The sequence below is a fragment of the Pelodiscus sinensis genome, chromosome 6, assembly GCF_052426305.1.
Source record: "Pelodiscus sinensis isolate ZL-2025 chromosome 6, ASM5242630v1, whole genome shotgun sequence".
Taxonomy (NCBI): Eukaryota; Metazoa; Chordata; order Testudines; family Trionychidae; genus Pelodiscus; species Pelodiscus sinensis.
The window spans coordinates 15792340-15816612 of record NC_143057.1 but is presented as its reverse complement, the minus strand read 5'-3'; the positions used below and the strand labels follow the sequence as shown (position 1 = coordinate 15816612).

Here is a 24273-nt window from a genome sequence, read left to right as displayed (position 1 = left end):
AGAAAGAGACTTGGTGTAATATAAGCTAGGAGGCCCTTGCCACCAACCTATTTCTGTCCTAGTGTAACCCACACAGCTAGTATGGTTCACTGTTCCATGTAGTGGCACTTAGACCACTTACAGTGAGAACAAGGGAGCGCTACAGCCTAAGCTGAGAAGCAGCTGGCTTTTAGCTCAAGCAGTAGAGGGTCTTACACTAAGATGCAGAGGTCCCAGGTTCAAATCCACAGGCTGGGGGTTACACTAGCCCTGTCTGTTCCCTCAGGCAAAGCAGCATTTCAAGCACTTGTGCACTACACTGGCGGGGTCTTGCACAAGAATGGCTGTTCTTACGCAAGAATCTGCAGCGCATCCACACTGCCCACCTGCTCCTGTGCAAGAAGATTTATGGTACAGTGTGATAAGAGTGGGCTTCTTGCACAAGAACTATTCTCTTTTCTAACAGGTGTAAGCTCTCTTGCGCAGGAGCTCTTGCGAAAGGGGGCAGTGTGGATAATCGGCAGGGGTTTCTTGCGCAAGAGAGCATCCACACTGCCATAGATGCCCTTGCGCAAAAGCACATCTTGCACATTGCAATGTGGATATGTTCTTGCACAAGACTTCTTGCACAAGAACCCTTGCACAAGATATTCTTGTGCAAGAAGCTGCCAGTTTAGACATAACGCCAGTGTCTTTCTGAAAATGAAAGGGAGAGGAGAATGACACAGTTCAGATGTGTGCTTCCTCTTTGTGGCCCAAGGTGTCATTACTTGCTCTGCCACAGGGTCTCTATTGATCAATTGCTTCCACTCATGGGTTCTGCTACAATGATGCTTTAGCTCTTTAGCCCCATCCATTGAAGATCAACCCCCTCAACTCTTACGCTCCCGCTCAGGAATAAGTCCTCTTGGCAAGGGCTCTTTCAGAAGCGGCCAGTGTAGACAGGTAACATGAATTTCTTGTGCAAGGAAGCCTTATGGTTACAATAGCCATCAGAGCTTTCTTGTGCAAGAGTGTCTACACTGGCATGGATGCTCTTGCGCAAAAGCACATGTCTTGCGCAAAAGAAGCACATGCCAGTGTAGACACTCTCTTCTGGAAGAGTTTTTGCACAAGAACTCTTCTGCAAAAGAGTTTTTGCGTGAGAACGCGCCAGTGTAGATGTAGCCTAACTATTGAGAGTCTCATGATAAAGTCATAAGAGCCACAAGGACCCTGGAAAATATTGCATAAGAGTCAAGGAGTGAGATTTTAAAGTTTGCAATGACACTAAACTAGGGGGAGAGGTACGCTGGAGGGCAGGGATAGGGTCCAGATTGACCTGGACAGATTAGAGGATTGGGCCAAAAGAAATCTGATGAAGTTCAGCCTTCAACTTCCTGAAGGGAGGTTCCAAAGAAGATGGAGAGAGGCTGTTCTCAGTGGTTGCAGATGACAGAACGAGAAGTAATCATCTCCAGTTGCAGTGAGGGAGGTCTAGAGTGGATATTAGGAAAAAACTATTTCACTAGAAGGGTGGTTATGCACTGGAATGGTGGTAGAATATCCATCCCTAGAAGTTTTTAAGTATCGGCTTGACAAAGCCTGGTTGCGATGATTTAGTTAGGGTTCGTCCTGCTTTGGGCAGGGGGACTAGACTCTATGACATCCTGAGGTCTCTTCCAGCATTAGGATTCTAGGATTCTATAAACATTTAATAGCCTTTTTTGGAAGCTCCCTTGGCCATTCTAGTACCTTAGATGGAATCTGCACGAACTTCCACAGAAGGTGCAGAATCAGCTGTGCCTCTCAAATTGTCATGCACTGCCCTCTCATTTTTTTAAGGAAATGATAGGGAATACTCATGAGTCTTGCAGGACCAAATAGGTGATGTTTCAAGAGGAGTCTTACTGGTATTGACTTTAGTGAAACATCACAGCTCCCATTAGAACTGGTCTTGCTTCACTTAGAAATTTGATATTTTGCACAGAAGTACTTGAGACCTGCTTGGGTTTGTGTGTACTGTTTTTTTTTTTTTTATAAAAACGCAACAGAAAATGCTCAAACTGAAGCAGCTGCCTCCCTCCTGGTCCGAATGTCCAGGCTTAGCATCACAATTTCTGGACCTACAAAGTATGGAACTCTGTTCTGGTCTGCAGTAGAGCAGTGGGAAATTGAGAACACTACTATGACATAGAGGGTATCAGCTCAGATAAGAATGTGCTGGGGAACCATGGAAGAACAGACAGCTTCTACATCAAGGCCAGCCAAAATATAGCTTGTGGGCTAGATCTGGCTTGCCAAGCCACTGGATCTGGCCAAAGCCCAGCAGGAGATTCAGACAAGCTCCCTGCCTGCCCTACCCCTGCAAGCAACTCAGAGTGGCTGGCTCGGGAGCCATGTGCCTTTCTGAGCACTGCCGTGACAGAGAAGGAGGATAGAAGAGGCTTTGTGCCCTGCACCACCCCTAGCATAATCTCACAGGGTATGTCTACACTGCCACCCTGGTTCGAACTAGGGTGGTTAATGTAGTCAACCGAAATTGCAAATGAAGCCCGGGATTTAAATATCCCGGGCTTCATTGCATCTTGCCGGGCGCCGCCATTTTTAAATCCCCGGTAGTTCGGACTCCGTGCCCGCGGCTACACATGGCACGGAGTAGGTAGTGGAACGAGGTGTAACGATAGTTCGAATTAGAAAGCCTAATCCGAACTACCTACTCTGTGCCGCGTGTAGCGTCCGAACTAACGGGGTCCGAACTAACGGGGATTTAAAAATGGCGACACCCAGCAAGATGCAAATGAAGCCCGGGATATTTAAATCCCGGGCTTCATTTGCAACTTCGGTTGATTACATTAACCACCCTAGTTCGAACTAGGGTGGTAGTGTAGACATACACACAGCTCCTATTCACTGGAAACTGGACAATGGAAGCTGCCTGTTTGCAGGGCAGGCAGTGTGAGAGGTATGCCTCCTCCCTCCCCCTTCAGGAGCTCACAGCACTCAGAGCAGAACATGGCCTCAGAAGTCAGCTGCTCTGAGCTGCTTGTGGGGGTGGGACAGGCAGGAAGCCTGCCTGAGAGAAAGACCTGTTGGGTTGCTGGCCAGGAGCCACCTAAGTAAGCAACTCTGGCACTCCAGTGCCTCCCTTCTCCAATCCTCCGCCACATGTAACCTCAACCCTCTACGCCCCTACTCCCGCACCCATACCCGCTCCCACCCAGACCTTGAACCCCAATCCCCTGCCCCAGGTCACAACCCCCTCCTTCACTCCTTCATACAAACTTCCTCTCAGACTCCACACCCCTTCCTGAACTCCAATCCCATACCCTGAGCTTCCATAGGCTTCCAACCTCTGTCCCAGACCCCACATTTCCTCTATTAATATCATGGAAGAGTGTGGCCCTTGATCACTTAGCAAATTTTAGAGTGCCCCCCCCATCAAAAATTATTGCCCACCCCACTCTATATGAAGGGGTATAAGGTTTACAGCACTTATCACTGGTGCATGGCTATTATGGTATACCATGTAGAGGGAATAGAATGACAATGCTGCCTACTCAGCAATGGCAACAGGGGGCTTTCTCTACTTTATTTATGGACATATCTTTGCCATTTAGAGAGATTGGCTTTGAAACAGAGTGGGCAGCAACAGAATACAAAATGCAATTTTTTAAACTATGCTCATAAGAACATCCTAGGGCCTTTTCAAGATCAGAACTGTTAAAGAACATTTGTTTTTCTTCAGCAGCAACTGTGATGTCACAGGGAATTATGACTTCAGCTGAGGGAAATGAGCAGCAGGAGCAGACAGACTCCTTAGAAGAAAAGATCTTAGTTTCGGAGTGTGTGCTGTGGCTGGCAGGTGGAAGCTGTGAGCTTCTAATCAGGGTTTGAAATCTAGAAGCCTCTGCTCATTGGTTGATCCATAATCAGGGGGAGCGGCTATCAGGCAATCCAGGGCTTTATAAAGGAGTGAGTCAGTGACCAGGGAGCTTGCGAACAGGGGCTGTTAACAGAAGTTTGGAGAGGGAATTAGGAAGGGGAGTGGGCAAGGGGTGAGATACAGTTGCCATTCTTTAAAAATATTTTAACTACACTCCTGTCCTTAAAGGAGGCATTTAATAACAACTGAGGAATCTCTCAGAAGGAAGACAGGTATGAATAGTGATAGGTCTGCTATTGTTGCCTGCACAGCATGTGCTATGTTTGTCTTCCTCTCAGAAGAAAGAAGGGATTTCATCTGCACTAAGTGAAAGCTGGTTACCATTTTGGAAGAAAAAATTAGAGGACTTGAGGTCCAAGTATCGACCCTACGTTCTACCAGAGAGGATGAAGACTTCCTCGATAGAAGGCAGCATTTAATCGTGCAGAGCCATTAAGGGAAGTACAGGACAAGGAAGAAAACTGGCAGCATGTAACCTCTAGAAGGAGAAGAAGGCCAACTCAGGTATCCCCCATTCCTGTAGAGGTAAGTAACCACTTTCAGGCTCTCTCCACAGGCACTGTGTGGAGAAGGCTTTGGAAGGGACCTCTCAGGGAAGAAATCAGAAGGGAATACCATCTACTGGAAGGCATGGGATGCATAGTCCTAGGGATGGGGGTTCTACGACCACCACCCCCAAAAGAAGAAGACGAGTAGTGGTGGTCGGGGACTCCCTCCTAAGAGGGACTGAGTCATCCATCTGCCATCCAGACCTGCAATCTCAAGAAGCAATCTCCTGCTTTCTGGGAGCTCACATTCAGGATGTGACCGAGAGTCTTCCGAAAGTGATTAAACCTTCGGATCGCTACCCCTTCCTGCTTCTCCACATAGGAACTAACGATGCGGCCAAGAATGACCTTGAGCGAGTCACAGCAGATTATGTAGCGCTGGGAAGAAGGATCAAGGAATTTGAAGTGCAAGTGGTGTTCTCGTCCATCCATCCAGTTGAAGGAAAAGGTCTGGATAGGGATCGTCGAATTGAGGAAGTAAATGTGTGGTTGCGCAGGTGGTGTCGGAAAGACGGCTTTGATTTCTTCAACCATGGGACTCTGTTCTGGGCACAAGGACTGTTAGGAAGAGATGGGATCCACCTAACCAAGAGAGGAAAGAGCATCGTGGGCAAGCTTGAAAACCTAGTAAGGAGGGCTTTAAACTAGGTTAATTGGGGGATGGTGACCAAAGTCCTGAGGTAAGTGAGGAAGTCAGACACCAGGAAGAATCACAAGGAGGAACGAGCAACAAAAGAGGACCCCGATTCAGATGGAGAAGGCAGGGTGATCAACTCGTTATTTAAGGTGTTTGTACACCAATGCGAGAAGCCTGGGAAACAAACAGAAAGAATTAGAAGCCCTGGCCCAGTTAAAGAACTATGATGTGATTGGAATAACAGAGACTTGGTGGGATGACACGCATGACTGGAGCACTGTCATGGAAGGATATAAATTTAGAGGTGGAAGCAAGAGGGGTGATGTTGTGGTTGGTGTCTGCTATAGACTGCTGGATCAGGTGGATGAGGTAGATGAAGCTTTCTTTGGACAACTGAGAGAAGCTTCCAGATCGCAGGCCCTGGTTCTCATGGGTGACTTTAATCACCCTGCATCGCACCCTCATCCACTGGGTGCAGGAAGACCTGCAGCTCTGTTGGGAGCTGCTTGCCCAGGGCTGTGCCATCTGTGAGCAACTGCAGACCTTGGTTAGACTTAGATTTTCAGAAAGGCTTTGAAAAGGTCCATCATCAAAGGCTCTTGTGTAAATTACATGGCCATGGGATAAGAGGGAAGGTCCTTTCTTGGATTGAGAACTGGTTAAAAGACAGGAAACAAAGGGTAGGAATAAATGGTAAATTTTCAGATTGGAGAGGGGTAACTAGTGGTGTACCCCAAGGGTCTGTCCTGGGACCAATCCTTTTCAACTTATTCATAAATGATCTGGAGAAAGGGGTAAGCAGTGAGGTAGTAAAGTTTGCAGATGATACCAAACTGTTAAGGATAGTCAAGACTGAAGCAGACTATGAGGGACTCCAAAAAGATCTCACCAAACTGAGTGATTGGGCAACAAAATGGCAAATGAAATTTAATGTGGATAAGTGTAAAGTAATGCACATTGGGAAAAATAACCCCAACTATACGTACAGTATGTTGGGGGCTAATTTGGCTACGACAAATCAGGAAAGAGATCTTGGAGTTATCGTGGACGGTTCTCTGAAAACTTCCACACAGTGTGCAGTGGTGGTCAAAAAGGCAAATAGGATGCTAGGAATTATTAGGAAAGGGATAGAAAATAAGACCCAGAATATCTTACTGCCCCTGTATAAAACTATGGTACGCCCACATCTTGAATACTGTGTACAGATGTAGTCTCCTCACCTCAAAAAAGATATTTTGGCCTTGGAAAGGGTTCAGAAAAGGGCAACTAAAATGATTAGGGGTTTGGAACGGGTCCCATATGAGGAGAGGTTAAAGTGACTGGGACTTTTCAGTTTAGAAAAGAGGAGACTGAGGGGGGATATGATAGAGGTTTATAAAATCATGAGTGGTGTGGAGAGGGCCGATAAAGAAAAGTTATTTATTAGTTCCCTAAATAGAAGAACTAGAGGACACTAAATGAAATTAATGGGGAGCAGGTTTAAAACTAATAAAAGAAAGTTCTTCTTCACACAGCATGTAGTCAACCTGTGGAACTCCTTGCCAGAGGAGGCTGTGAAGGCTAGGACTATAAGGGTATGTCTACACTACAGCGCTAGTTCGAACTAACTTAGTTCGAATTAGTTAATTCGAACTAAGCTAATTCGAACTAGCGCATCTACCCTGCCCTATGGTGGTGGAGGCTGCAGAGCTAGATGAGGAAGGAAAGTTGTTCTGCAAGGGGTGGGGGAAGGAGCCTGTCCAGAAATACATCTTGGAAAGCCGCCATGTAGTCCATCACAGCCATAAGGGACAACAAGACATTATCCTGGTGTTGCACTTGAAGTTCCCTGCACACACTCCTTTCCTGATGCTCCTCTCCCCGGGTATGTCTGCACTACAGCGCTAATTCGAACTAACTAGTTAATTCAAACTAAGCTAATTTGAACTAACGCGTCAGAACTAAAAACTAGTTCGAATTAGCGTTTTGCTAATTCGAACTAGCGCGTCCACACTGATTGGACACAGGGGGGCATTTAAGGGCGGCTGAAACTGGTTCTGGCAGGGCATCAGGTCAGTAGTTGCTTTGTGTGGCTGCTGTCTGAGGCTATCTGAGGCTCGAGCTTACAGGGACCCCCCCGGACAGCCGGTTTTCAGTTTTTCCTGCTTGCTTGCCAACCTCGCCGAGGGACAGCAAAGCGTTGGTCTCTGTGCCGTCTGTGTCGGTGCTTCCCTTCGGGGGGGCTGCCACAGGTGGTAACATGGAGCCACAGCTCGCCCTGCACCTTCTGGTGCACTTTCTGGACTTGCTGCTGCAAGCCTGCCAGCAATGGCTCGAGGCTGCCTGGCACCACCTGGTGCACGTCAGCCCCCTGCCTCTCCACCTGGCCGCCCTGGGGACCGTGGAGGAGCCGCGGCGGCGCCCCGGCACCGGCGTGCCCCGCCGCATCTGGCGTCTGGACACCAGCAGCGACTGGTGGGACCACATCGTCCTGGAGCGCTGGGAGGACCGACAGTGGACCCAGAACTTCAGGATGAGGAGGGACACCTTGCTGGAGCTCTGCGAGTGGCTCACCCCTGCCCTGCGCAGAAGGGACACTCGCATGAGGCCCGCCATCCCCCTCCAGAAGCGGGTGGCCATCGCCCTCTGGAAGCTCTCCACGCCGGACAGCTACCGATCCGTCGAGAACCAGTTCGGCGTGGGGAGATCCACCGTTGGAGCGGTGCTCATGCAGGTATGGCACTCGTGGGCCACCGAGCCGGGCGGGAGGGGGGCTGCGAGGAGGGGATGGGCCGCTCCAGGGACAAAGGGGGGGCGGGAGGAGGCGAACACGCCCCGCACCGGAGGGGTCGGTCTGTCCCGGCCGTACTACATGCCGCCAGGGGGGTTGCTTCCAGGAGTGGGGCGCGGGGCACTGCCAGGGCATGCACGCTCCCAGCCACCCGGGCGCCCCACTGATTGGCGCTTTGCTGTGTCTCTCTCCGCAGGTGGTCAAGGCCATCAACCGGGTGCTGCTCCGCAGGGTGGTCCGCCTCGCCGACCCGGACGCCGTCATCCGGGGCTTCGGCGCCCTCGGCTTCCCCAACTGCGGGGGGGCCATCGACGGGACGCACATCCCCATCCGTGCCCCGGAACACCAGGCGTCCCGGTACGTCAACCGCAAGGGGTACTTCTCCATCCTCCTGCAGGCCGTGTGTGACCACCGGGGACAGTTCACGGACATTAATGTGGGCTGGTCCGGCAAAGCACACGACGCCCGGGTCTACCGCAACTCCTCTGTGTGCCGGCGGCTGCAGGCCGGGACCTTCTTCCCCGACCGCCACATCAGGGTTGGGGACGTGGACATGCCCATGTGCCTGGTGGGGGATTCCGCCTACCCACTGCAGCCGTGGCTCATGAAGCCCTATACGGGGCACCTCAATCCCTCCCGCCAGGCCTTCAATGCCAGGCTGACCAGGGCCCGCATCGTGGTGGAGGGGGCCTTCGGGCGACTGAAAGCCCGCTTTCGATGCCTCCTCACCCGTCTGGACCTGGCTGAGCACAACATTCGTCCCGTGGTGGCAGCTTGATGTGTGCTCCACAATTTGTGTGAGCGAAAGGGGAGGCTTTCCTGCCAGCCTGAATGGCTGAGGCTGACCGCATGGCTGGACACTATGGTCAGCCCCGCACCGCCGCCGTCCGGGAAGCCCAGCGGGGGGCCGTCCGGATCCGGGAAGCCCTGCAGGAGAGCTTCCAGGTGGAGGAGGAGGACTGACCTCTCCCTTGCATGCCCCACTGGGGCCTTCTACCACCCTACCCCCCTTCCTCTTTCCCCTCCCTACCGACTGTAAAATAAAGACACCTGTTTTTCAAACAAAAAAGTATGTTTATTTCACATAACTGGGGTGGGGGAAGGGAGGAATGAGGGTGGGAGAGGGGAGGGGGAACCTGGGACGAGGGAGCTGGAAAGGGAGGGAAGGGAGGAAAGGAAAGGAAAGCTCAGGGGTGGGAGTCCGGCTGCCTCTCCCGTCTCGCCACACTGCGGGTCCGGGGGCGTCGGTGGGAAATGGTTGTGGAGGGGGGGGCAGGAGGGACAGGGGGTGTGGAGGAAGCAGGAGCGGAAGCAGGAGCGGGAGCAGGAGGGGGAGCAGGGGGAGCAGGAGGAGCAGGGGGAGCAGCAGGAGGAGGAAATGGGAAGCGGTCGAGCAGGCTCTGGAGGTGGCCTCGCAGGGCACGGCCCTGCTCCTCCAGGGCCTCCAGACTCCTCCGGCGCAGCCTCAGGTCCTCCTGGACCTAGTGGTCCTGGGTGCGGAGCTGGTGATCCATGAACCGGAGGTGCCGCCTTTGGTACTCCTCCTCATTCCTGGCTCTCCTGCTTGCCCGGGCACGGGCAGCTGCTGCAGGCGGTGTGGTGCGTCCTGCAGGCCCAGGTGCTGCAGCTGTGGTGCAACAAGACCAGCGGTCAATTACCCCAGGGGCCCAGGTGTGTGAAACCCAGCTCCCCTCTGCAAGGCCAGGGCCCGTGCAGGATCCCCAGTTGCTGCTCCTTGGTGGGCAAGGCCCAGGCGCACGGTCCCGGGGCTCCCTCTCGCCCCAGCCCCCCGTACACATAAGGGGAACACGATGGTACTCACATGTGGATGCCTCCCCGGCCTCGGACGACACAGGCGAGCGGCTCTGTGGGGTGCCTCGGGGGTCCCGGGTCCCGGGCAGGCTGGCGGCAGGCTCCTGGCTCTCAGAGCCCTCTTCCTCCTCCTCCTTCTCCTGGAGCGGGCCCTCTGCCCCGGGGTCTATCACGTCCCGGGGGGCAGGGACGGCATGAGCCCCCAGGAGGTGGTCCAGGGCGTGGATGTGGGGGCAGGCCACTGGGTCGGCCCCTGGCTGGCAAGCCCGGGAGTAGGACTGCCGCAGATCTTTGATCTTGCAGCGCACCTGCTCCCAGCTGCGCTGGTGGCCCTGGCGGCCAGGCTGGCAGCCATGCGGCCGTAGATGGCCGCGTTCCTGTGGCTAGTGCGGAGATCTTGGACATTGGAGGCTTCCCCCCAAACCTCGATGAGGTCCACGATCTCCGCACTTGACCAAGCGGGTGCCCGCCTTTTGCGCCCCCGAGCAGGCTCCTGGGAGCCACCAGGCTGGTCCTGGGGAGCAGTGGAGGGCTGGGTGTCCTCGGGTGGCTGGCTCATAGTGTGGCAGGTGCAGGGTCTGCTGGCACGGGTGCTGGCAGCCTTGCAACTGGCACAAACTGTGTAACCAGCCCGTGGCCCTTTAAGGGCTCCGGGGCCGGGAGGGGGGCAATAGAGTTTCCCTGGTGTTGGCCAGAGTGGCCACCAGGGAAACCTGGGAAGCCTTAGCCTCCCACTAGTTCGAATTAAGGGTCTACACAGCCCTTAATTCGAACTAGCTAGTTCGAACTAGGCTTAATCCTCGTAAAATGAGGTTTACCTAGTTCGAACTAAGCGCTCCATTAGTTTGAATTAAGTTCGAACTAACGGAGCGCTAGTGTAGCGCCTAGGAAAGTTAGTTCGAACTAACGTCCGTTAGTTCGAACTAACTTTGTAGTGTAGACATACCCTAATAGAGTTTAAAGAGAAGCTAGATAATTTCATGGAGGTTAGGTCCATAAAAGGCCAGGGGATAAAATGGTGTCCTTGGCCTCTGTCTGTCAGAGGCTGGAGAGGGATGGCAGGAGACAAATCGCTTGATCATTGTATTCGGTCCACCCTCTCTGGGGCACCTGGTGCTGGCCACTGTTGGCAGACAGGATACTGGGCTAGATGGACCTTTGGTCTGACCCAGTACGGCCCTTCTTATGTTATGTTCTTATGTAGAGCTTCCTGCCTCCTGCTGCTCCAGCCCCTGCTGCTTTCCCAGCTACAGCTCCTCCTCCCACTCCTCCCCCCCCTCCCGTTTCTTCCTCTACACCCACCCTGCCCCCGCCAGGGACGCCGAGGCCCCCACACTTGCGGTGCTGGGAGACAGTTGGGCTGGTGAGACCCCCAACACTGAGCCCTGAACTCCTAAGAGCTGGGGGACTGGTCCTGGGGAGCGGTGGAGGGCAGGCTGGCACTGGGTGCCTGGCTCATTCTGGGGCCACTGGGTCAGGGGGAGCGACTGCTGGCTCTGGGCTGGCAGGCCTGGAGCTGGCACACGTGCTGTGGACAGAATCTACCCCTTTAAGGGTTCTGGGGAGGGAGGAGAGGAGTTTTCCTGGGGGGGGGGCAGAGTGGCCAGCAGGGCACTCTGGGAAGGGCTGGAGGCCCCCTATTTCAAAATAAGCATCTACACAGCACTTATTTTGAAATAGTAATTTCAAAATAAATGCTATTCCTCATGGAATGAGGTTTACCAATTTCGAAATAAGACCTCCGCTATTTCAAATTAATTTTCAAATAGTGGTTGGCTTGTGTAGTACAGTTATTTAGAAATAACAGCTGTTATTTCAAAATAACTTTGCTGTGTAGACATACCCTAAGATAAATTGTTTCAAAGTATATTCCTTCAGGTAAAATGCTTCAAAGGAGAGCTGATTTTTTCCCTCGGCTGGGTTTTTTTCCAGGTTTTTTCATGTGTATCCTCTTAGGGTCAAAAGGCAATTTCTAAAGCCAGCTAAAGATCAAAACCTGATCATTTTCCATCCCTTAAATAAACTTTCCCTAGAGCAAGAACCCTTTGTTTAATCTCCCTATCTCCTTGGAAAAATACTAGATTCAAGATGATTCCAGGACCAGGTGGCATAGTCCCACAGCTCTTTTTGTACCAACTTCAGTTTGAGTTTACAGGAAAAACAAAACCATTTACAGATTGTTACCTTGAGTACCAAGCCATTATGTATCCAGAGTATCAGCAATAGCTCTCATTAGCAGATTTAGAATTATAAACAGATCCACACTTCATATTTCTAACTACACATATAAGAATGATACATGCACAGAAATAGAATATACGCATTCAGCAGACTGTACCTTTAAAAACAATATGTCACTGTTGCATTTTGCCTAAATCATAGAATTATGCATATTCATATTCATAAGCCAATTCGCATGGGGCAGTGACACAGGTATATTTGGATTTCATACAGCTGACATAATACTGAACAGTTAAGGTGGGATGTCTAAAAATGTGTCTTCCATTGAAGTATGTGATTCTGACCCTGTATCATGTGAGACTTCATGACAGTCACATTTAATCACGTTGTTCATGGAAATTAATACAAGCTGGGGAGGCGGAACTTAAAACTTACTTAAGTTTTACCAGGTGTTTATAGTAAAGTTGGGCAAATGCTGCCAAAATTATGCAGTTTCCTTCTGGCCCTTAATTTACTTGTGCTACAATTATCAAAGCATGTTGATACTCCCTTACCTCAATGAAGTCAGTGGGAGTAGGCTGAGGCATCAGCAGTATAGCTAGCTGACCTTTCACCACACACATGTGGTTGACTAAATTCATTTCTGCTGTGCACAGGTACAACTTCCATTGAAATAAATGAGAGTTGCATCCACTTAGCCTGGGGCTGAATTAATCCTGCCACTGTCTCACAGGGCTCTGTCTGAAGTGCAGCTATGGCAGATCCGCACATTAATCAGGATTCCCAGCAGACTGTTCAGGCATCCAACCAAAGCCACGAAGTTTCAACTTTATTATTGAGAAGGTCAGAGGAGTTTCACAAAGAGCTTTTAATGGACTCGGAGTTACAAGCTGTGCTTTTTGGTTTAAGCAACTCATTAATGGTGTGAAAAAGGAGCAGCGAGCCTGTTCTTTTGTGAGGAAATTTGGCAATAATAAGAGCCTTCATAAGGACAGTCCATTTTTCAAAATGGATAATTTCTATGCATTTTAAAGAACACCATGAAAACCCCTTAAAGATTGGAGACCGACGGCCACAGAGAAAGATAGATTTCTGCACCTGCATTAGTCAGCCATCCCAAACTCTCACCCCAGGGAGCTCCATTGTGCATTACAAGAGCAACTGCTCTTTGTGAAGCCCATCCCTTGAGCACACGGACAGAGTGCTCTCTCTCTCTCTCTCTCTCTCCCTCTCTCTCTCTCATACATGCATCCCCACTGTTCTGTGAAGTGAAATCCAAGGACACTGAAAACTAAATTGCTAAATCTATGTTACCTAATAGTGCAGTAGCCATTATTACAATAACATGGAGTGTTTCTATAGTGCCTTTTATCATATATATAGTAGCCCAATGTCTCTGACTCTGTAATGCTGAAAAGCTGGCTGTTCCCTCTGGGCGGCACTGTTGCCTCCCGCCGTGGCACTCGGCTGACTTCTGCACCGCTCAGCCAGGGGGAGCAAGCTGCGCAAGCGGCCGTTTGGGCCCCGCACTCCCCATGCAGCACCCCCGTGGTGCCTGGCTGAGCAGTGAAGAAGTCAGCCAAGCGCCACGGCAGGAGGAGAATGTACGTCATGTACGTCACCGCTCCACCCGCCTTCACCTCCCGCCGTGGTGCTCGGCTGACTTCTGCGCTGCTCAGCCGGGCCACCGCAGGGGAACCCAAATGGCCACTTGCTCCCCAGCAGCAGCCCGGCTGAGCAGCGCAGAAGTCAGCGGAGCGCCACGGTGGGAGGTGAAGAGGGCGGGGCAGTGACGTGTGGCGTGACAATGACTTCAGGCCCCGCCCCCTACCGTGAACCTCACCGCCCCACCCCCCTTCGCCTCCCGCAGTGGCACTCGGCTGATTTCTGCGCCGCTCAGCCGGGCTGCCACATGGGAGCAAGTGCCGCAAGCGGCTCTTTGGGCTCTGCGGTCCCCCGAGTGAGAGGCAGGAGGGGGAAGAGAGCTGAGAAAGAAAGAGGGGGAAGTAGTAGGAGGAGGAGAGAGAGAGAGAGAGAGACGGAGTGAGAGACCAGAGGCTCAGGAGAGAAGACCGATGTGGAGGAGAGACCTGAAAATCCAGTCTTATGACGGGCTAATTGGCTAGTTCTAAAGACTTTTCATTAGTAGATACTAGAATCACTTCACCAACTAGTGAAATGCAACCACTTCTGGGGTGGAAAATGGCAGCTACCGAAAGACTCAAGAGCAGAAGTAAGGAGGCATAAAAAGTATATCAAATCAAAGGTGCAGCATAAAGTATAGCATGGCTGAAGACAATCACCTCAAAAGGAATTAGGCTGGAAAACTAAGAAAACACCCCCAAATTATAATGAAAACCGCAAATATTTAAATACTAAAAGTAAGGGATGATCTTTGCTTTGTGTTTGTACAGTACCTAGCACATTTAGGTCCTGGTCCATGATAATACAAATGATAAAAAAATAAGAGACTAAATTATATTATAAGTCCATTATAACTAAAAGACATATTATTGATTTCATAGGTAGTCAAGTCTTCTGTTATTTTTAGTCACTTATGTAATAAAAAAAGATTGGCTGGCTAGCTATCTAAAAGAAAAGAACGAGAGATGCATATAGGTACTGTGAACACTGTTGATGCATAGCAGGTAATAGGTTTGAGGTGTCTGTCACAGATGGCAGATCATAGACTATTGCATCTTCACAGCTCTCTTGGAAGTACCTCTGATGAGCAGATTCACCATCCTTGCATAAACATAACAATTAACAAAGGCAGATGAAATGGAAGATAAGGTTTATTTCCTGGCCTACTATAAATTTTGTGAGAGAGTCGGGCACTCACATGCACGTGCTAGTATCTGAGCATCTTAGTTTACCCCAGGAAGAAAGCAATATGCAGGCAGCACCCTACTCTAATGAAGCTCTGGGTTAAGCTGTTATAGCATTCTAAGTGGGTATGGTTTCTACAGGTGCAGTTTCTGTGAGTCTGTACAGTTGTAGATTATGTAAATGTATATCCTCTTTTATACCTAAGTGTCATGATTCTGTTTGGGAAGATGGATGCAGAGTTACAAGCCTGAGTGGGAAAAAGTGAGCAGTTTGGGGGCTCTCATTGCACAGATCCTTGAAGTATAGCTAAGTCCATAGAGGATGTGATGTAATTGACACTTAAAACTGTTAAGGAGAAGCTGGACTGAAATCAGAGTGCTGGTGACTTCCCAACAGTTTAGTTCCACTAAAATTCAGATGGAAATGTTGTAGGGCCTGTTGACACTATGATTTTAAAAATAATTCTGAGGTTGAGATTCAGATCTTTAAATGAAGGAGGCACACACTAGTGCCTCAGTATTGGCACAAACAGTTGTTTCAGGTGCATGGACAAATTGGGCAAATACACAGGCAAAAAAAGGAGATTACAGACTCATAGAAGAATGTCTAAATATCCAGCCGCATGTACAAATGTCTGACTTGTACATGCCATTGCAGCAGCTGCACTCATAGATCTAGGTATGTGCACTGAATTTGGGCTTGTTTGTGAAGAATCTGACATTAACTGTAAGCCAAACTTTACCATATGATGTTAGCATTTCAGGATTCAAGCAGCTTTGGATTGATGGAGTATCTGTCCTTCACTAACTCATGTGTTCAGTCTCAATTTTTTTGGTGCCATAGCCAGCCAAAAGAAGAACTCTCAAAAGCAGAAAATATAGTGATGTGCTAAGATGTTTTCACACTTCTTACAGCAATCATGCTTCATGATTTCACACGGGAGAAAGTTTCTGTAAGCTCTTACCATATCCCACACCCACTCAAAAGGCAACTCCAACAACAGAGATTCTCAGCAGGCTATTTGCCACAGAGTGTATAGTACACAGAGTGTTTCATTCTTCCTGTAAAAATGGTCGGAAAATAGAACAATCAATATTCATTTTGAAGACAAGGTGCAAAAGTGAGAAGTGGATGAAACTTAACTATTCCTGCTATAGTTTTACTTATCAGATTCCATGCTTTTGGTTATTGTAAGTATGTTCCAGTGAGGTACTGCAGAACAGGAAGAGCTGTGCATGGCATTTTAGTGGCATTGCATGGATCCTATTTTGTGTTATCAAGCCACCTGGAGATGGAGAGGTTCATGAGCATGAGTCCCAATCTCAGGGCAGATTGTAAACTGAGGACATAAAGCAGGACACAAACCCCAAACAAGTTGTGAGTTCCATACTTATCAAGTGTCAACTCCTAAAGTTCTATGATAGCCTTAACATGGAACCACAGACAGTCACCATGGGTACTCTGGTTTGTCTTGCCACCCATGCAAGTTTGCCTTTGTAACAGATGATCCCTTACATGAAAATCATGATGTTCAGGTTACTCCTCGTCTCAAAGAACAAGTCACTTACTCTAGAGCAGTGGTCTCCAACCTTTTAAAGCATGAGATCACTTTATGAATTTAAGTGCAATCGAAGATCTACCTCACACTCAAATATCCTTGCCCTGCCTTCTTTGTGCCCCTTCTCTGAGGCCCTGTCTGTGCTCACTCCATCCTCCCTCCCTCCCCCACCCTCCCTCACTTTCACCAGGCTGTGGCTGAGAGTTGGGGTGCAGATTCTGGTCTTGGATTAAGGGATCTTGAGTGTGAGAGGGGCTCTGAGCGTGGGGCAGGCAGATGGGGTGCAGGAGGGATTCTAGGAGCAGGCTCTGGGAGGGTGTTGGGATGCAGAGGTGCTCAGAGCTAGGGCAGGGACTTGGGGTGCAGGAGGGGTTCATGACTGGGGTAGGGTTTTGGGATGTGGGCTCCAGCTGAGCCCTGCTGACCTCAGGTGGCTCCTAGGTGGTGGTGCAGTGGGGTTAAGGCAGGCTCACTCCTGCCCTGGCCCTGCACCATTCTCAAAAGCAGCCAGCAAACTCCCTCCATACCTTGTTGTGTCCCCTCTCTGCTCTGTGGAGATAGGATACAGAGTGTACAGGATAGCACCCTGACATCAGCACCCTCCTCTCCCTCCCCTGCCCAGCAAGCAGGAGGCTCCAGAGGGGACAGCTCCAAGACAGAAGGCAGAAGCTGCACAGCAGTGTAGAGAGAGGCAGCTGAAGTGGTGGCACTTGATAGCCTCTTGGCCGAACAAGTCAGGATCACCTGCCAGAGGCTCCAAGATCTACCAGTAGATCCCGATTTACTGCTTGGTGACCAGTGCTCTAGAGCAAATGCTCCTCAAATCCTATAGCAAAAACAATGCTTGTGCCTGATCCTATAACTAAAGATTAAGAAAAAGAAATGAATTATCTACAATGTTGACGCAGGTAAACATACTAATGAGTTACAGGCTGAGGTTCTAAAAAGATAATAGAAGCTGTTTTAATAAACTTCTTTCATAGGCAATAGTGGAACAGTGAAAGTAAACAGCATGACAATAGTTGAATGTGAAGCTCTTTTATCCAGGTCAGAGCAGAGGGAAGAGCTGCGACACATCCAGGATAAACATGGAATAAACAATCATTTATGTGTCTCACAATTTTCTCCATGCCGCAGTCCCAAAACCATGAATTCCTCACTTTCCATCTATGGACTAAATATGCATTTGCCACGTCTGGTGCGGACAGTTTAGAGCTGTCTATACGTGTGTGGGGAGGAGAAGCTAAGCACTTGCACACTTGAGTCATCAATTCGATTTTTGTTTAGTACGTTGGCAGCTGCCTAGATGTCAAAGCCCCTGCTGAGAATGTTCTTGTGGAAGCTAAGGAGGGCTGTAGCATGGGTTTTCTTGATATTAGTTATTGGGGAGAAGAACTGTTAGGTCAAGCTGGAGCAGTGGCATGGTATTCGCCATTATCTTGATATACTCCCTACTTGTTTCAGTGTCTCACTGGATATTTGCTGGCACAATACTGATAGCCATGGAAGTGGCATTGATGTGAGGGTGCTGTTATTATGAAAAGAATGGCATTAACTTTGGTGTCTGCTAAAATGGGGTGTGGACCTCCAAAGTGCTGTACAGTATTCTACTGTGGAATGGAGCATGACAGTTGCTGATATTTTAAGTACAGTAAAACTCCAGTGGTCCGGTATCCAGTGGTCCGGTACGCCTGATGGTCCGGCACCAACTGCAACCCGGAAGTGCTCTGGCAGCTGCTTCAAGTTGCTAGAGTAATTGATTAACTGCAGCTGGATCCACAGCCGACACGCAGTTAATGTAACTTTCCTCTCTACTGCCGGGAGGGGGGGGGGGCAGGGGAAGGTAGGGGTCGGTGGGAGAGGGGGAGAGGGAGCAGGAGCAGGAGGGGGCGAGGGTGTGCCAAAGCAGCCGCATTCAGGACGTTCTGGTCAGTTACAGTCACTCCGGCTGGATCCACAGCCGACACGCAGTTAATGTAATTTTCCTCTCTACTGCCGGGAGGAGGGGGGCAGGGGAAGGTAGGGGTCGGTGGGAGACCCCTCTCCCTCCCCCCTCCCACCGACCCCTACCTTCCCCTGCCCCCCCCCCCTCCCGGCAGTAGAGAGGAAAATTACATTAACTGCGTGTCGGCTGTGGATCCAGCCGGAGTGACTGTAACTGACCAGAACGTCCTGAATGCGGCTGCCTGCCTGTCACCTCCTCTCCTCTTCCGCTCGCAGGTTCTGCCTCCCTGCAGCAGGAGGAAGGGTTTGGTACACCCCCGCCCCCTCCTCCGCTTCTCCTTCAACGAGACCCGCCCCTGCCAGAGTACCTCCTGATAGTCCGGCATTTCTGATAATCCGGCACCACGTGGGTCTCAAGGGTGCCGGATTATCGGAAGTCTACTGTATGTGGGTGTTGCTTCTCAAAGATCTTCCTGCAGACTTCTGTATGATGTTGCCTCTGGTCTTTGTTTTCCTTTTGGTTTGTTCAACCTGCTGACAGTTGAGTGTGTGGTCCAGGGTTATTCCCAGGTACTGTGGATTATGAACATGCATCAACACTGACCCACAGAAACTGATATTGAATTTTTTGGTGGTCTGGGAATCATTGAAGCAGCGAGCTCACTGTTTGAGACATTTGGCTTTTACCTTTTTATGCCTTGAAATAGGTTTCAGTGGTTATAGGTCCTGTCCTAGAACCTTTTTTGAGGTTTCAAATGAGGAAGCCTGAGTAGCCAGCTTGATGTCATTCATGAGCATGACTGAAAAATGCTGGAGCTAGAAGAGACCCTTGTGGGGGTACATTGTTCAGTTTTTGCAGGCTGCTGACAGCAGCACTAAGCTATGTTGAGACGCTGCGGTTGCTCAGCATTCGGCAATGAATCTAATGATAGGGAGCCAGGGTATGGCTCCTGCAAGTTGCAGCAGAAGAGTGTTCCAGCATCCTGTACCATATGCAGAACAAAGATCAACAGATGCTGTTGCTGTGTTAACTTGGCATAGGCAGCTGGCTTCTATAGAGTTGGTCAATACAAGGATCTGGTCATGATAGTTTCTGCCTATTTTGAATCCAATTTGTTCTTTGAGGAACAGTTCCTCCAGTAGCGGCTTGATTCTCCAACATAGTCCCTTTAAAAAGGAGCTGAAAAGAGAGCAAGAGGCAACCTCCAGTGTGATCTGTGAGTCTGCTGCTGAGACATCCTTGGGGGGTGGCTGTTGGGTTGCTCAGAATTAGTAATGATAGCATTATTCCTGAAGTGCAAATATATGTATTGCACCATCCAAGCAATTGCAGCTGGAGTCCCTGTGCCTCAAGTGGGACCAGTGCCTTCCAAGAATCTATTCAAAGTGCAGAGAGTGCAGCATACAGACCCTCTTCCCAATACAGGACAGTGGAAGAAAACAAAGTGACCCTATTTCCTCTGGGGAGACTGGGTCCAAAGCAGTTCTAGACATAAAGTAAGTTCAAGGACCACAGCAGTGCTTGGCCCCTAGGTGGGGGACCAAAGCAGGAAAAGCCTTCCTCACTCTTTGCCCACTTATTCCTGGATATGAGGTTCAAAGATCAGCATTGTGTGTGGGAATATTGCTGCTGCCAGCTTCACCTTTTGTCAACAGCCAGAATGATATGCCCTGTAGACAATCTGACAAATGTGAAAGTTCGTGGCATATGGATCCTATGTTCTAAGGCTAGCCTTCTTGACTAGGGAGGAATTAAACATGGAACTGACAGCAAAGATGAAGTTATGCAGCAGGCTAAAGTGAACAGGAAAGCAGACCTGCAGATTAAAAGACAGAACCAATGTCCTCCCATAATTTGAAAAAAACCCTTGTTTTTGCCACATTTCTTTATGAGTTGCATGCTGCCAATGATTTGCAATAGAACCTAGCAAAGTTGTGACCCAGAAATCAGAGGCAGTGCTGAAAAATATGGCTAAAGTACATTTTGTCATTTACATTCTATATATTGCATGTAAATACGCCATGCATATGGTACCATGGTTAAACAAATATAATGTAGCTCATTTTCATCTTGTTTTTCTAAACTCCTGTGAGGTTTTTCTTAAAAGAAAATTAACTCATAGTGGCGTACATGAGACTAATTGTAATTTTCTCTTGCTTCATGTCTGTTTTGTAATTGTAAAGTACAATAATTAAAAAGAGAAACAGTTTAATGTTGCCATAATTCAAAATGTCCTACTATACTGTCATAGAGAGATCATAGAAACAACTATCAAACTTTAGCATTATCTACAAAGGAAATTCAGTGATGCAATATAGTCCTGTTACATTTTCCCCTCTAATAAAAAACATACAAAATCACTTTTTACAATAAATGTATGGACTTTGCAGCAGCTTGCTGTGACAATTAGATGCTCTGAGACAATTTTTGCAGATGATCAAATTGAAAAGAAATAGGCTCAATCAGTTTACCACTCTAAAATGTTAAATACAATTTTCAAAAGCACCTGCCAACTTTCAATGGGACTTACATTCCTAAATCATTTAAGCCCTTTGAAAATCCTAGTCTTAAGTACATGCTTAAAATCCCCTGAGACTTGGGGAAATATTATGCTTCTATTAATGTTTACTTACAGAGCAATATCACTAGAAATCTACATGGTGAATTCAGTGAGACCCCTGTGTTTTTTCTCTCTCTCATACACACCCTCTACACTAAAACCATTCCTTCTCCAAATAAAATGTGTGGTCTGCATCAAATATGAGATGAAGAAGACAATGTAAAGCTGCTAGCGAGGCATCAAGCTTGAAAGATAGTTCTTCACTATGCACTGAGTAGTGGATGTCTATATAACAACTAAGAAATATAAGAATTCTCTGCTGGGTTATCCAACAACAGAAGAACTGGATTGGGGAAGGGAGAAATGTGATCCACTGCTGTGCAAAACAGCAATAAAAAGGAAACAAGGAGGTTACATGACATTTTCTGCACTATATAAAATATATTTTGTTCTATCCAAAGTGTTCCATCAATCTGGATTGGCCAATCCACAACCAGTAATTATTGACTTTACTCAGGAGAGGAGTGTGGAGTAATTGCCTGCTGTCAACTGCTGCAGGAATGTTCAAAAAGGCATCAATAACAATAAAGAGTGAAGCATAAAAAGCAAACCCAGAAAAGCAGATAGGCATGGGGTGTTCCTAGAGGTGTCTATTAGTAATGACATATTGACAGAGAGAAAAAACCCAAACCAGTTAGAGAACCTCACTGAATCAGAAGTTTCAGAGGGGTAGCCATGTTAGTCTGTAACTGGAAAAACTTAAAAAACAACAAATAATCTTGCAACACCTTAGGGTATGTCCACACTAGAGAGTTTTGTTGGAAAAACAGCCGTTTTTCTGACAAAACCTGTGTTACGTCCACACTGCAATTGAGTTCTTCTGAAAGTAAATTGAAAGAACAGAGGGGTTTTTCCGGCTTTGGTAATCCTTTTTCTATGAGGAAGAAGCCTTTTTCCGAAAGAGCTCTTTTGGAAAAAGGCACGTGTGGACAGGGAGGAGGGGTTTTTTTCGGAAGAAGAGGCCTTAGGAAATAACAAAGGTGCCCTAGTGGACACTCCATCCAAAGTAATCAGAACTTGATAATTCCTGTTTCTTGGCACCTCTTAACGCTGCAGGCACCCTGGACAAGTCTTGTGGCAGGAAGCCAGCCCTGGAGCACCACCTGACTGCGCGACTCTCCCTGCTACCCACACAGTGAGCAATGGCTGAGCCACAACCCCCCCCCCCCCCGTGAGTCCCCGACCCTCGCAGGGAGCAGCTCCAGGAGTCCCAGGAACCACCCAGGGGGACCACGAGGTGTGCACCCTCCTGGTCTGGAGTGGAGATCCTGTCTCTCCTCAAGCTGTGGGGCAAGGAGGACACCTTGCAGGATCTCCACTCCAAGCGCCAAAACGCTGACATATTCAAGCACATGGCCGAGTCCCTGGTGGAGCACGGACATCCACCCCTTATCTTGGAATAGGTCTGGAGTAAGGTGAAAGAGCTCCGTCAGGGATATGTCTGGGCCCGAGAGCGCAGCTCACGCTCAGGGGAAGGACCCCACACCTGCCCCTATTACCAGGAGCTGCACAAGGAGGTGCCTCGAGACCCCTGTTGTCACCTAGCCGGAGGTCATGGTGGATGAGGAGCAGGAGGATCAGGGCCATCCAGAGGATCAGGAGGAGGAGACTGTCACTCTGTCCCAGTAGCCAGTGCTGGTCACCTAGGATGTCTCCTAGGCCTCGTCGGACGCCAGTGAGAGATCTTCAGGTGAGCGGTATCAGTTTGTCACACACACAGGGTAGGGGAGGTGGGCGCACAGGAGCAGAGGTATGAGTGTCGCTCGGACTGCTGGAGCTGGACATTGTGCTGCGGTCCGCGCACGTGAAACCACATGCAGCGTTAGTGTGCGGCACGTGGATGTAGCAGGCAGCCTCTGAGCATGGGTGGGATCCTGCTGCCAGGCTCAGGGGAGGGGGATTGGGAAGCAGGCAGCACTTTCTCCTGGGCACCACAGGGCCCTTGTGAGGCATGGTCCGCTGTGTATGCCAACATGGCCTTGCTCCCAGGACATCCTCCTTCTCTGTCCTGAGGACTGTTGGTTGCTGCTCACAGAGACGGGCACAGCCTCAGGGACAGTGTCTGTACCTCTCCTTCTTTGTGTTCTCCACAGTCGGACCAGCTCGGACTGAGGGCACACCTCCCCTGCCAGCTGCCACAGCCCGGAGGACCCGAAGGCATGCTAGGGTCCAGGAAGACCTCATGCGCCAACATGTCAGCATCCTGTGCAACATGCAGCCGACCCTGGCACTGAAGATCCACGAGGATGCTGAGTGGCAGAACCACGCATGGGACCAGCTCATGCAGCGGTGTGTTACACATGATGGCATAACCACTGCTATTGCTCCTCCTGCCTTCCACCCCCCTGCCCCTCCTGCTATGCCCATTCCCCCTCCGCCTGCCCTCCATGCGATGCCTCTGCTCCCTCCCCAGGTGATGCCCATATCCCCTCCCTAAATGATGCCTATGACTCCTCCCTCTGCCCCACCTGCCATTCCTGACCCTACTCCAGCCTCCCCCTCCTGTCCACCCACCCGTGGTCCTCAGACTCACACAACCCTGACGAGGTCCCTGCACCCAAGGTGGCACATCTAGCCGGCCCCAACACTACTCTGAGCCCCTCTCCCCTCCAGGTTATGAGCCTCCCTCCCAGCGGTCCACTTGTTTGTAATGAAAGAGAAATACAGAATCCCCACCCCAAGAGGAAGGCCTCCCCCTTCCTTTCCACAATGTTGTGGAGGACACAACATGCAGGAAACGACACCTCAGGAGCCACCTCCTATAAGCCCCCCCTTTCTCATGCAGAAGTTCTGGAGCCACTGCTGGTCGTCCCACCGCTTCATGATCACCCGGTCCCACCAGTCCAAACTGGTGTTGAGCCTCCAAAAACGCCTCTCCACTATGGGGTGCAGTTACCAGAATGTAGCTCCTGCACCTGGGGAGAGGGTCCCCAGAATGAGCTCAGGGTCGAGCTCGGTCAGGACCAGGAAGACAGCTGACACAACGTGCTGCAAAAACTGCAGCATGGCCGTGTGGGGCCATCACATGCTCAGGGGCAGCTCTGGCTCCATGGTTCACAGGAAAAAGCTGAGGTGTTCACAAAAGTTGGGCAACCACAGCAGGCACTGCAAGAGATTTGCTGTCCCTTAAAGAGGTAGACAAGCACATAGCGGAAGCAGAGAAACGGCTTTCCGCGGGTGTGTGTGAGGGGGTTCCTTTAAGCGCGTGTCTCTGCAAGGTTCTGGCACCAGCACTGGGGAGCAACTGGTGACCTAAAGCCCTGGCTGAAGTGGTTCTGGATGTCCTTTTATGCAAGAGAGCATCCAATCAGTCTGGACGCTCTCTTTCAAAAAAGAGCATCACTTTTTCGATGTGCTTGTGTGTGGAGACGCTCTCTTTTGGAAGAAGTTTTTTCGGAAGATCTTCTTCCAAAAGAAGCCTGCAGTCTAGATGTAGCCTTAGAGACTACCAAAAAATGTAGATGGTGTC

General features: G+C 49.7%; 1 protein-coding gene across 1 annotated transcript in view; it reads right to left on the bottom strand.

Annotated features, from left to right (window-relative positions):
• Positions 1–9040: 9040 nt before the first annotated feature.
• The window catches only part of UTF1 (undifferentiated embryonic cell transcription factor 1), a 28860-nt gene continuing 13627 nt past the window's right edge, over positions 9041–24273 (bottom strand). The window contains exon 3 of the mRNA XM_089779534.1: positions 9041–9328. Within this exon, the coding sequence (XP_089635660.1) occupies positions 9047–9328 (282 nt within the window). The 3' untranslated portion in view covers positions 9041–9046. The remainder of the gene's footprint in view (positions 9329–24273) is intronic.